The following is a 12395-nucleotide window of genomic DNA, read 5'->3' as shown; positions in this document are numbered from 1 at the left end:
CTGATTGTACTATGATTGAGTTGCCATAGATGTACTAATGGAATTGTTCCACTCCAAATACAATAACCAGAAGTTCTTTTTCTAATTGGACATACCCCTGTTCAGTCTCTGACAGGGCTCTGTCGGCGTAAGCAACTGGCTGCTCCTGCAAAAAAACTATACCCAGTCCTTTCTCAGAGGTATTATACTGGAGTGTCAATGTTTCTTCTGTCTGGTAGTACTTCAGGACAGGGGAATCTGTTATCGTTTGTTTCAGCATGTTAAATGTTTACTATTGGGTACCTCTGAGCCTTAGTCAACATCGTGCATTGTGAGCTGATGTATGGGTTCTTCTGCTGCAGCCACGTACAGATAGAACTTGGACAGAAAATTTGTCATTCCAATAAAGTGCCATACCTGTTTCACATCCACTGGAGCTTGCATGGCTCTGACTGCCTTGATCTTGTTGGATTCTGCTTTTAGTCCCTCTGCTGTGAGCAGATGTCCAGTATATGTCATCTCACACTGTTTTGAGTCACATTTTTTTCTGGGTTAAGTCTTGTGTTCTTGTCTCTGCATCATGGAAGAAAAGCTTGTAGTTTTCTGTCATGGTCTCATTCAGTTTCTGTATCATTGCTCTCTCTGCCTACAGTGAAGATATGTTCTGCAATTATTTTCATCCCAGGCAATGCGTCCAGCTCAGGTGAAATTTCTCTGGTGCTAAGCTTATGTGTATCGGCATGCTCAACCATCTATACCTACCAAGTGGGGTTGCAAAGATTGTCAGCATTCTGAACTGTTTATCCAGGCTTATGTGCCAGAACTACAAAGATCGTAAAGATTCTGGCTCTGGAGAGTTCTAGCACGATATCATCAATTGTTGGCAGTGGATAGTGACATCTTTACTTGCCTGGTTCAGTGGCTTTGGATCTATGGTGATGTATAATTTGCCTCTTGACTTCTTTATCACAACTATGCTGTTTACCCAGGATATATTGGCCTCTACAGAAGCTGATATACCCCTGTTCTGCTGACTTTTGGGCTCCTTTTGTATTGGATTATGTAGTGCCACTGGAATTTTGTGGTAAGCACATATTCCACTCTGGGGCCTACTTCCAGGTGCAACTTTCCTTTGAGGCACTTGTCACCTTTGAAAACATCCCCATATGCTTTTGAAATTGTCTCTGTTGTCCATGAGACTCCTTTTGCTTCTTGCACTGCAGCTATACAATTCTGATGCTGCACCCTGATCAGATCCATAGCTTATATGGCTGTATTCCCTTGTATATGCTTACATGCCATCACCACAAATGTCAGTGGGTACCATCTGTTATATTTTGGGTTAGTTAATATGAAATCACATTTTCCTACAGGCTGCATTAAGCTCTTATTGTGCATTATTAGATTGTATTTGCTTTTTGTAAAGGGTGTGTTCGAGTCCAGTTCACCCTGATGAATCACACTGTAGGAGGCTCCGCTATCCAGCTGAAATTGCACATGGCATTTCCCTTTTACCACTGATGCATGCACGGAAGTTGCTATTGTCCCTTGTTGCTTTCCTAACCTAATATGCTCTGAGACTCAAGAAGATAGTCATGGTGTCACCACCGCTGTCTGGTATGCCATTCCCCTTTTGTACAAATCTGACTGAATACTTCTGAGACTTCCTGTGCTCTTGCATGCCTTGCTAAAATGGTTCAACTTGCCCATTTCTTGCAATGCTCTCCTAGTACATGGGACTTCTCCCTGTTTACCTGCTCATGCTGTCTCCCACAACAAATGCTTCTTGCTATGAGTGTGGTACCTTGGCTGTTTGTTCTCCTTTGTTGTTGTCTCCCTGCATGTACTGATGGGGTTGTAGTGTTTCCTAGGACTTTCATTCTTTATCTTGAAGCTTCTGCTACATGCCCCATGTCTAAGCATCTGTCTAATACGAGATCACCTTCCCAGAGCAGATGCCTGCAGGTGGTGATTCCGAGTGCCACAGACTATCCTGTCCTGAATGAGTGAGTCTGTCAAGTAACCAAAATTGCCTGTAGCAACCAATGTGCATAAACCTGTCATTGGCATGGATGCATGTCCTCTGGAATAGTGGTTGAAGCATGAATGGATATATGAATCTTTAGCGTATCTGGCACATAAATATTTTGCAACGCTAGCTACTACAACAGTGCTGTGCAAACACCTGTTCTCACTTTCAGGTGACATTATAAACAAGAAGTGCAGCATTATCTCCTGCAAATGTAAACACACTTGTTTGTCTGAGCAATTGGCTGAACAGGAAGTAGGACTGAGCATAGGTGCCAACTTTCCCTCTTTCCCGTGCGTGCTAGACCTCTCCCCTTCCCCCAGCCCTACCCCCATTTCCCCCATCTGTGAGGCCCCTCCTGCCCCGCGCCATTCCCATTCCTTCCCCAAAGTCTCTGCCCCAACTCCACCCCCTCCTTGCCCCTATTCAAACTCCTTCCCCAAATCCCCGCCACGACCCTGCCTCTTCCCTGCCTCCTCCCCTGAGCGCGCCATGTTCCTGTTCGTACCCTTCCCTCCTGGAGCATGCTAACACTGCCATACAACTGTTTGCCAGCAGCTGGGCAGGAAGGGCTGGGAGGTAGGGAGAGGGGCGGGGACACGGCATGTTCAGGGGAGGAGGAGTTATTGCAGTGCAGTTAGTTTTTGTACATAGTTCTACATTTGTAAGTTCAACTTCCATGATAAAGAGATTGCACTACATTATTTACATTAGGTAAATTGAAAAATACTATTTCTTTTGTTTTTTCTAGGCAAATATTTGTAATAAAAATAATAATATAAAGTGAGTACAGCACACTTGTATTCTATGTGGTAACTGAAAGCAATATATTTGAAAATGTAGAAAACATCCAAAAATATTTAAATAAATGGTATTCTATTATTCTTTAACAGTGCGGTTAATCACAATTAATTATTTTAATCACATAATAGCCCTAATTTAACCTGATTTAACTGCTGTCAGAACGTGACCCTGAGTCTTTGCAAACTGTGAGCTCTGTCAACTGAGCACAGGGAAGTGAGCTGTCACAGATCCTTCCTTCTGTTCATTTCACTGTCATAGGGTTTCACTTAGCATGAAAGTTTAATTTCAATGCAAATAGTGTTTTTGCAATATTAATGTTACAGTCTGAACATATTTCAGACTTAATAGAAATGTTCCAAAAAGATATGCCATGTACCATGCTGCAGGAAACTGCTGCAAATCTGGCGATTGAACCCATCCCAACTTCAGATAGGAGTTGCAGGCTCTTAGGGACAGAATTTAAAGGTATTTAGGCACCTGAAGATGCAGAGGCATCTAGTGCAATTTTCAAAAGCACTTAACTCCCATTGATTTCAGTAGGAGTTAGGCACCTATGTGTTTCTGAAAATCCCAGTGACTGTCTGCATCTTTATGTGCCTAAATACCTTCAAAAATTTGTCCCTTAGCACCTCAGGCCCAGTAGGTACATGTGTGAGAATATGTAGTGATTGCTTCCAGATTAGTGTTCTATTGTCTCTGGAAGTTAATCTAGGTGTGACACCTTTCTTCAGTAATATATTTTGGTTTGGGTTAGTTTGATGAAATCAAACAGATTTATGCACTAGCCTACAGCTAATTAATTTAAGAGATAATGTCAAAGAAATAGTCATACCCTACTGTTACAGAAGTGCCAAGGTGAAGCTGAGCTATGTGTCAAAAATAAATGCTGAAGAAAAGACATTTGCAAGCAAAGTGAGAGACACTGATCCTGTGACAATTTCTATTATGCCAGATAAATAATAGACATGACTGATGGATGTTGGTGCAAAAGAGTGGCTGCTGCTCACTGTACTTTCTCAGATTGCTGCAGTCTGATGTGCTTATATAATGGACCCTTCATATCTCTTACTCTGGCAGTTCCTTGGTGCCCTGCCTGACAGGTGATGCCACTGTGGGGATGTAGGGAGGAGCCAGACATTTTGGTGGTGTTTAACTTGAGAATGCAATAAATACACAATAACTACATTCGTTGAAATAAATCCATATGAAAATAAGTAGTGCTGTGGTATAAAAAGTAGCATACATTGTATTATATGTATAGTAATAAGTTGTATTGTCCCCATATGGACAAGTTCTGCAACCTCAGCAATCTCACTGTATAATAGGGTATCTGTGTGTCAGAATATGGGAGGCAGCTCCTCTGGTTCTCCCTGCCTTGTTTGTGAGGGGTGCATAAGGACCCACAGAGGCTATTCTAAACATTGTACTGGACTAGCCTCCATGGAGTGGCTCCACAGATGCTCTGTGGCCTTTTGGGGTCAGCCTCTTCCTACTGCATATCTACCCAGTGCCTGGCCTAGCTACCTGGGCTGGAAGTGGTATTAGGATTTGCCCTAAGGTACAGTATTGTTACCTGGTTGCAAAACGAAGACAGATCTTGCCTGTGGGTATTTGCAGCCACCTTAGACATAGCGATAGGTTATTCTATTATTAATTGGGGGATTTGAATTTGGAAACTGGCTCAGACTTCTGGGTTTCACTGGCAGAAATAATTTCACTCTAGGGAAAAAAAAATTTCACTATCCCTCTAGCCAGAGTTAGGAGACTGGCAATTACAGTTTAGGGTTTAAAATTACAATTTAGAAACTGATTGAGGTAAATTGGTATAACCTCACCCTCACTTCCACCCCCGATAGTCCAAATCCATTTAAGTCAATGCGAGTCTTTCTATTGATGTCAATGGGTTTGTATCAAGCTCCTCGCATGGATGATATTAAATTAGATTAAGAATGTGTGTACATGTAATTGCACCTGTTTAACTAAATTGGTTTAAAATCACACCTTTAGTTAAATCAGTGCCACTTTGTGTGTAAATCAGGCATAAGTGGTGGTTGTTCGTGCTAGTGGTGTGGGAATAATAATTCTCAAATAGGAGAAAAACAAGAAAGACAAACAAAATCTATTGTCACTGATCTTCCAGGATTAATTCGACTTCGCTCGAGCCCACTTCCTAAGCTTCAGGGGACAGAGTACATACTTAATGTCACAGCTACTGATGATAATGCCTCTGGTGGGCCTCACTCTCTCACTAGTACAGCACTGGTCATCGTGGGAATTGATGATGTCAACAATAACAAACCTATATTTCAGAAGGTAAATACATTAGGTCATGTGTGTTATAACGTCAAATGATAAGGGTTTAGTGAATAAGGGTTTAGTGGGTTCAGTATGTCGTATGTGAAGAGGTGCAGGCACAACTCCTAACCTTTTACTAAACAAAAATTGTCCTGTATGTAAAATGAATAGTTGTTTATATGCCACAAGCCTTAGCTCCAGCTCAGATAGGTAATATCTTATGTACAGTAGACTTGCTATAATAATCAAATATGCTTCTATAAAGTATGCAGACTTCTTCCTTAATTGATTGGGAATTTGAGTCTAGATTTATGTTGAAGGACAGAGATTGAAAAGATTTTATCTTAAACTGTATTTTTAATTGAGTATTTATGTATTTTATTTCATTATTAATTTGTGTTATATCTGTTGTTACATCCTTTAATATCTCTATTAAATACTGAATATAAACAATTTAATGTAGAAGTTTTGTTCATATGAGAGACTGCAGTATAAATTGACATTGCTTTTTCAGGAATACTGATTAACTTTATTTGCTAAAACATTATGAGCTTGGTACTGCTCTCAGATATATGGGTGGACATCATTGCATATTTTGCATTGTCAGCTATTTTTCCTGTTGTCATTCAGTATCCAGTGCAGTTAGCCATCTATTCTTGGCAAAGCAATCTTGTATTGAAAACTTTTTTTAAAAAAAATTGACACTGCATTGCATTAAAATTGCAGCAGGGTGCAGATTCTATATAAGGCATTAATTATCAGAGAGAAGACACTTAAAATTAGAGGCATATGAGACAGCAGCAACTTTGTCCAAATATTTTGCTTGCTTGCAAGAAATAGGGCCACTAAGGATCTCCATATAGCTTAAAAATAACAAAGTAAAAAGTGAAGTTATGGATTATTCAAGATATATTCAGGAACAATAAATGTGCATAGCTCAGAATGTCTGAATAGTTTATTTATGTTAATTAAAGTAAAATAGTATGTAAAATGTTTGAGTATTTTCCCTAGTGTCAATATTATCGGGAACATGCTTCTGTGTCGGAGAACCAGCCTTCAGGAACATTTGTACTGCAGGTTGAGGCAACTGATGCTGATGAAGGAGCCAATGGGAGAGTGAAATATGGAATGATGCATAGAGATGGTGCCTTACCAGCGTTTAGTATTCATCCTGATACAGGTAAAACAAATCTCAGAACCTTTTGGCCTACAATCTGATCTTATTTACACTAGTGTAAATCAAGAGTAACTCTGTTGAAGTCAGTGTAGTTACTCAGACCAGTATCACACTGGTGTAACGTAAGACTCAAACCATTTGTTATATTGAAATAAAATATAAATATAGTGTGAACAAATCTTCCTCTGCTTTTACTTCGATAACTCTTCTGAACTTAACTAGAATTTATTTTCTTTGAAATCTAGAAGTACTTCTTCAGTTTGATATGTTTATTTTTAATTTGTAAACAGATTTTAATTTTTTTAAAATGTGCTTTATCTGAAAATCAATTTATAAAATATGAATGACATATCTGAAAGAGTGGTTTCAAAAGTCTCTTTCAGAGAACAAAGACATTCTAGAAATACCTCCCTCCCCTAAATTTTCAGTATTTTGTAGCAGAAAACATACTTAGCAAATTCATATTTTCCAGCATGTAAATCCAGATTGGGATTCCAGGGGTGCAAAACACACAAAATGTGTCAGACTCTGCAAACACTTAAGAATTGGATTCGTTTTGCACAATTCCTCCCATTCAGAATTCTCTTGGTGCTTGCATCCATTTTCTAAATTAGGACTCCAATCTCGCAAAGATTTAGGTGTGCAAACTTAGGTAAATGAGTAGTGCTAGTGAAATTCTTAAAACTTGGCAGGATTGGGCTCTGTAATTCAACACTCAATTTACACCAATTCACTGATGAATTTTTAGCCCCTTACATTGCAGCTCAAAATGTTTTTTTCTACCACTTCACAGTCAAAAAAAAAAAATTCCCAAATGGCTTCAAAGAAAAAAAAAGTCTTTAGTAAAATACATAATATTAAAACTCTTTAATCTGTTTTCAGGAGTCTTGACAACTCTTCAGAGATTTGATCGAGAAAACCAAAGGGAATATCCTATTACTGTGACTGCGACAGACCAGGCTGCAGAACCTCTCATTGGAATCTGTCAGATAAATGTTGTCATCCTGGACCAAAATGACAATGATCCTAGATTTGAAAACACTCGCTATGAATGTAATTGAGAGTCATTGGATAGAGTTTCAGTACCCTGAGTGTGAAGTTACCTGATGTCTAAGATTTTTGTTTTGGTTTCCCTGTCCCACACCTACTCTTGTGTATTGGCAAAATTACTGTGCAACTACAGTCAGACTGGTGCATTTAATATTATACAGTGCACATGGTGGTATCAGACACAATCCTGACCCATAGTCCGTCTTGAGTATGTTCTGTGTTAAAATCCTGCAAGGATTACATGTGTCAGTAACTCTACTCAGCTGTGTAGTCCAAGTGTCTATAGACTACTCAGGTCTGTAAAGTTAATAATGTGCGTAAGTGTTTGCAAGGTCAGACCTTACTATTACTTCATGTTGTTTTCCAGTTAACATGTTTTGGTAGCATGCTTCATTTTTACCATTTGAGTTTCATCCATTTAAGTTTCCTTAGGGTTTTAAGTTGTTCTTGTTGTTGTTCATTTTGTACATGGATCTAAATTTTATTATTAAAAAAATTAAGTTTTTTGGGAAAAAGACATTTTGCAGCTAATTAGTAATTAAAGATATTGTCAGTTTGATTGAAAACTGGCTACCGTATATGTGCAGGAGCATTTTCAATAACTTTTAAAAAAAATTCATATCCATTTTAGCATAAGATACATACTACAGATTGGCATGAAAAGTTACAAAATATAAAGTAAAAAATCTATGCAATTATGCATGCATAATTGTCAGTGCCATAAAGGAGATTCTATGCACCTGTGGAGAAGATCTCCAAATATTGCTTATGTTTTAGTCTATTGAATTTTAAAAAATCATTTAAAGCCATAATTATAAAATAATGCTTCAGTCTATCAGATTTAAGCATTTTGTAATTATTAGATATTAAATACTGAATTAAATTCACAAACAGAGGTGGTTCTATGTTTTTTTGCCACCCCAAGCACGGCAGTCAGGGAGCCTTCGGCGGCATTTCTGTGGGAGATCCACTGGTCACATGGATTCGGCAGTAGTTCTGTGGGTGATCTGCCGGTCCCACGCCTTCGGCGTACCCGCTGCCGAATTGCCGCCCCAGGCACGCGCCTCCTGCGCTGGTGCCTGGAGCCTCCCCTGCTCACAAAGCAAAGACATTTGGAGGTATGTCTGAAACTATATCTCTGATCTACTACTTTGCTGAGTGTTGCAGGTTTTTCAAACAATGCTTGATTTTACCCAAGTACTATATTATTGGTGTCTTTTCTCGCCAACTTATATATATAACTCTCATTAACACTAATGGGAATGATGTGGCACTTTCCTGAAAGACTGGAGTCCTTTTTATGCTGGAAAATAAAGACATAACAGGTTTCAGACTCAACTCTGGATTTTCATGGATTTTAAGTTTGGCAGATCCTCTTGTGCTTACAGAGTTTCACACCCTTTTGAGTTACTTGTCTTTCTGCCTGTTTGACAATTCAAATGCAGTTTTTTTTTCTGGTTTCATACAGTAAATTACAATACCATTTAAATATATGTACGGTATCATTCATTCATACATAGTATGTATTCAATCACAATAAAAAAAGAGTTTAGGAAGGTTTTAAAGAAAATTGACTGAATATCTCAGAAGAACAGAGTTCCAGACATATTTGGTAGCACAAGTTAAAATATGATCCCCAGCTCTTCCTTTAGTGGGGAAGGAAGGGAGTTCTCAGTGCTATGTATTTTTTAAATTCTTAAAAGAAAACAAACCAAATTATCGAAGTTGATAACTGGGCAAAACAGCAGTTAAATAGTTTCCTAATTGTTCCCCTAAGTCTAGTCTCATGAATAGCAATCATCAATAATTCTCTTTTGATTTGGTTTTCTCTTAACTAGTCGCATGAGAAACAATTAGTTAACAATTAACAATTCCATGTACTTAATTGTTGTTTCTCCCCATTATCAATTTTGATAATTTGATTTCCCCACAATCGATAGCAGCTCTTCAGAACACACAATTTGAATCCTATGGTATAGCTACAAAGTAGATAAAGTGTAACTCTCATTTGTTTTTCTTTAAGTATTCATGTTTCTTAAAGAATTGCTCATATTGCTACAGTGAGTTAAGGGTTAGTTTCAAATCTGCTTTCCTTCTGCCAGATTTCCTGAGAGAAGACACAGAAGTTGGGACTAGTTTTCTTCGTGTTGCAGCCCATGATGATGATTATGGTTCAAATGCTGCCATAACGTTCTCCATAGCAAATGAAGAACCAGCATATTTCCAAGTGAATCCTAGTACAGGCTGGGTGTATGTCAACCAACCCATACCTCAGGTACAGTGCGCCCTTCCCTCTGAGCCTGGCTAGTTCTGCAGACTGGTGGGAATGGACAGGGTCAAGGCCATGTCCCCACCTCCACCCTGATCCTTGTACCTGCCTTCTATACAGAGCTACAAATTTGGGGGAGAGACGCCTGTGCCTTTCCTCTTCTTTGCTCATGCATGCAAGGGGTCTGAAGTTCGTTTGTTGCTGTTGTGAACCTGTCATAAACAGATAGTTAAGGGTTAATGTCTCTTTTACCTATAAAGGGTTAAGAAGCTCAGTGAACCTGGCTGACACCTGACAAGAGGACCAATGGGGGGGACAAGATACTTTCAAATCTTGGTGGAGGGAAGTCTTTGTTTGTGCTGTTTGTTTTGTGTTTTTGTTCGCTCTTGGGGCTAAGAGGGACCAGACGTGCACCCCAGGTTTCCCCAATCTTTCTGAAACAGTCTCTTATGTTCAAAATAGTAAATACTAGCTAGAAAAGGCGAATTAGTCTTATGTTTGTTTTCTTAACTTGTGAATGTGTATTTTGCTGGAAGGATTTTACCTCTGTTTGCTGTAACTTCGAATTTCAGGCTGGAGGAGGGGGGGAGGTCCCTCTAGTCTATATGAGCTGACTACTCTGTAAACATTTTCCATCCTGATTTTACAGAGATAATTTTTACTTTTTCTTTCTTTCTTTCTTTAAAAGCTTTCTTTTTTAAGAACCTGATTGATTTTTTCCCTTGTTTAAGACCCAAGGGGATTGGGTCTGAACTCACCAGGGATTGGTGGGGGGAAAGGAGGGGAGGAAAGGTTAATTCCTCTCTGTTTTAAGATCCAAGAGTTTGGATCAGTGTAGTCTCTCAGGGTACCCAGGGAGGGGAAAGTCTGGGAGGGGGAAAGGAGGGGGCATGGTTTATTTCTCCTTGTTTTAAGACCCAAGGGGTTTGGGTCTTGGGTTCCCCAGGGAAGGTTTTGGGGGAACAGAAAGTGTGCCAAACACTATATTTTGGCTGGTGGCATTGCTATCAGATCTAAGATAGGAATTAAGCTTAGAAGTGTCCATGCAGGTCCCCACTTTTGGACGCTAAAGTTCAAACTGGGGGAAAAAAATACCTTGACAGAACCCCTTACTGTAATGTGCCTTATACACTCTGCAGTACATACTTGGTTGTCTCTCATGGATATTCCGTCTGGAAGATGAAAGCACCATGGACAAAATTTTCAAACCTAGATGCCTACATTTGGTACTTTACCCATGTCTAAGCACTTAAATAAAAAGCCCTAACTCCTGTCAAAGAAAAAAAAGAAAAGAGGGTTTAGATGCCTAAGTTTGAAAGTATTGGCTATTTCTTTTAAATTTAACTGTTGTGAGGCTGGCATACAGAATTTGGATGCAGGTACACTTCATTTTTTAAAATTTTCTTATTGTTTCTGAGTGCCCCCATAGGTCTCAAAAGCAGAGCTGCATAGGCTAGGACACATGCTTATGAAACATGCCAAGCAATTAGCTGGGGCAAGCAGCAGAACTTTCCCACCTTCTTGCATCTGGGTCTCATGTCTTAGTGGGAGCTGAATTTACACCACTGTGAAATGAACATTAAGAAGAACCTTTTCTTGATAATATTTAAGCTTCTTTTGGGAAAAAAAATAATTGTACAGCACAACTTGGAATTACATGTTTGAGCTTTTTCTAATGTACAGTAGGGGATTATTAGATTAATTAAATCTTTGCTGCCCTTTGACTCTACTTTCTTAACAGGGTACTGTCAAGATATAATACTACCCAATGACTGTACTAACAATAGTATCTTTATTTAGTATGCACTCTGTGGGCCAGATTATCCCTCTCTGAGGCAGTAATGCTCTGGGCACCTGAGTGGCATTGCTGATCTGGTGGCATATGGGCAGTTTAGTGTCTTGGTTCTAACATCACCTCACTTAGAGATGCCCCTTCTGGAGCCATTATTGCTGCCATCTGGGCTAATGGACTCCCTTGCACTCCCCAGTGTCTGCAGCCAAATTAGGGCTGTCCCCCAAATTGGTGAGCTGGGATGGGGAAGGGCTCCTGTTCTGCAAAGCACACCTGTGCTAGAGGGGCCATAGTTTGTCCTTAGATGTTTTGACTGACTGTTCAGTTCAAATAGTTCTAGGCTAATATGCATAGCAAGATGACAGTTCTGTCCTACTCAGTAGTAACTATCAGTAGGACTCCTGCCTCAAATTAGTTTTTTTTTAATGTAAATTGTTATAATAGTTACTTTCAAAAACTACTAAAGATGTCAGACTAAGATCGTTATAAGGGATAGAAATGAATTTTTTACTTTCCAGGTGAAGTAGTTCAGGTGTATAGTTTATAGTTACAGCAGAACTCAGAGGGGGAAAGTAGTGGCTTGATGAAGAGTCCAGAGGACCAGATCTTCACAGGATGTAAATCAGAATAGCTACATTGATTTACAACAGCTGAGGATATGGCCTTTCTCTTGAATGAATGGGTTCTGATAAGCATAGAGCTATTGCTGTTGTGGTTATGTCAAAAGAGGACGCTTACTGTGCATCAGTGGAAGATGAAAAAAATGGGAGCCACACTGGTGCATTATGCCTCAGTGTGATGTCTGGTTGGTTGTAGATGTGAAAAGATGTGGATAATAGCTTCACAAATATTCACATACACACAAACGTGTGTGTGTGTATAAAAGTATATACTCAGCATGTATAGTTTTGTGCATGTACACACATGGTACAGTGCATTAACTATACAGGTACTGTGTGCATACCATGTACTTGTATGTTGTTTTCTGCAAAGAAACAAT

The 12395-nt window shown here is 39.3% G+C and overlaps 1 protein-coding gene across 1 annotated transcript in view; it reads left to right on the top strand.

The window, feature by feature from the left end:
• The window catches only part of LOC115660508 (neural-cadherin-like), a 154479-nt gene that overhangs the window by 77458 nt on the left and 64626 nt on the right, over positions 1-12395 (top strand). Inside the window, exons 10-13 of the mRNA XM_030581981.1 lie at positions 4953-5125; positions 6119-6287; positions 7167-7337; positions 9437-9609. Coding sequence (XP_030437841.1) covers positions 4953-5125; positions 6119-6287; positions 7167-7337; positions 9437-9609 — 686 coding nt within the window. The remainder of the gene's footprint in view (positions 1-4952; positions 5126-6118; positions 6288-7166; positions 7338-9436; positions 9610-12395) is intronic.

This window comes from Gopherus evgoodei, chromosome 12 (genome assembly GCF_007399415.2).
Source record: "Gopherus evgoodei ecotype Sinaloan lineage chromosome 12, rGopEvg1_v1.p, whole genome shotgun sequence".
Lineage (NCBI taxonomy): Eukaryota > Metazoa > Chordata > Testudines > Testudinidae > Gopherus > Gopherus evgoodei.
Note: the sequence above shows the minus strand (reverse complement) of the source record. Positions and strands in the feature narration are given on the sequence as shown.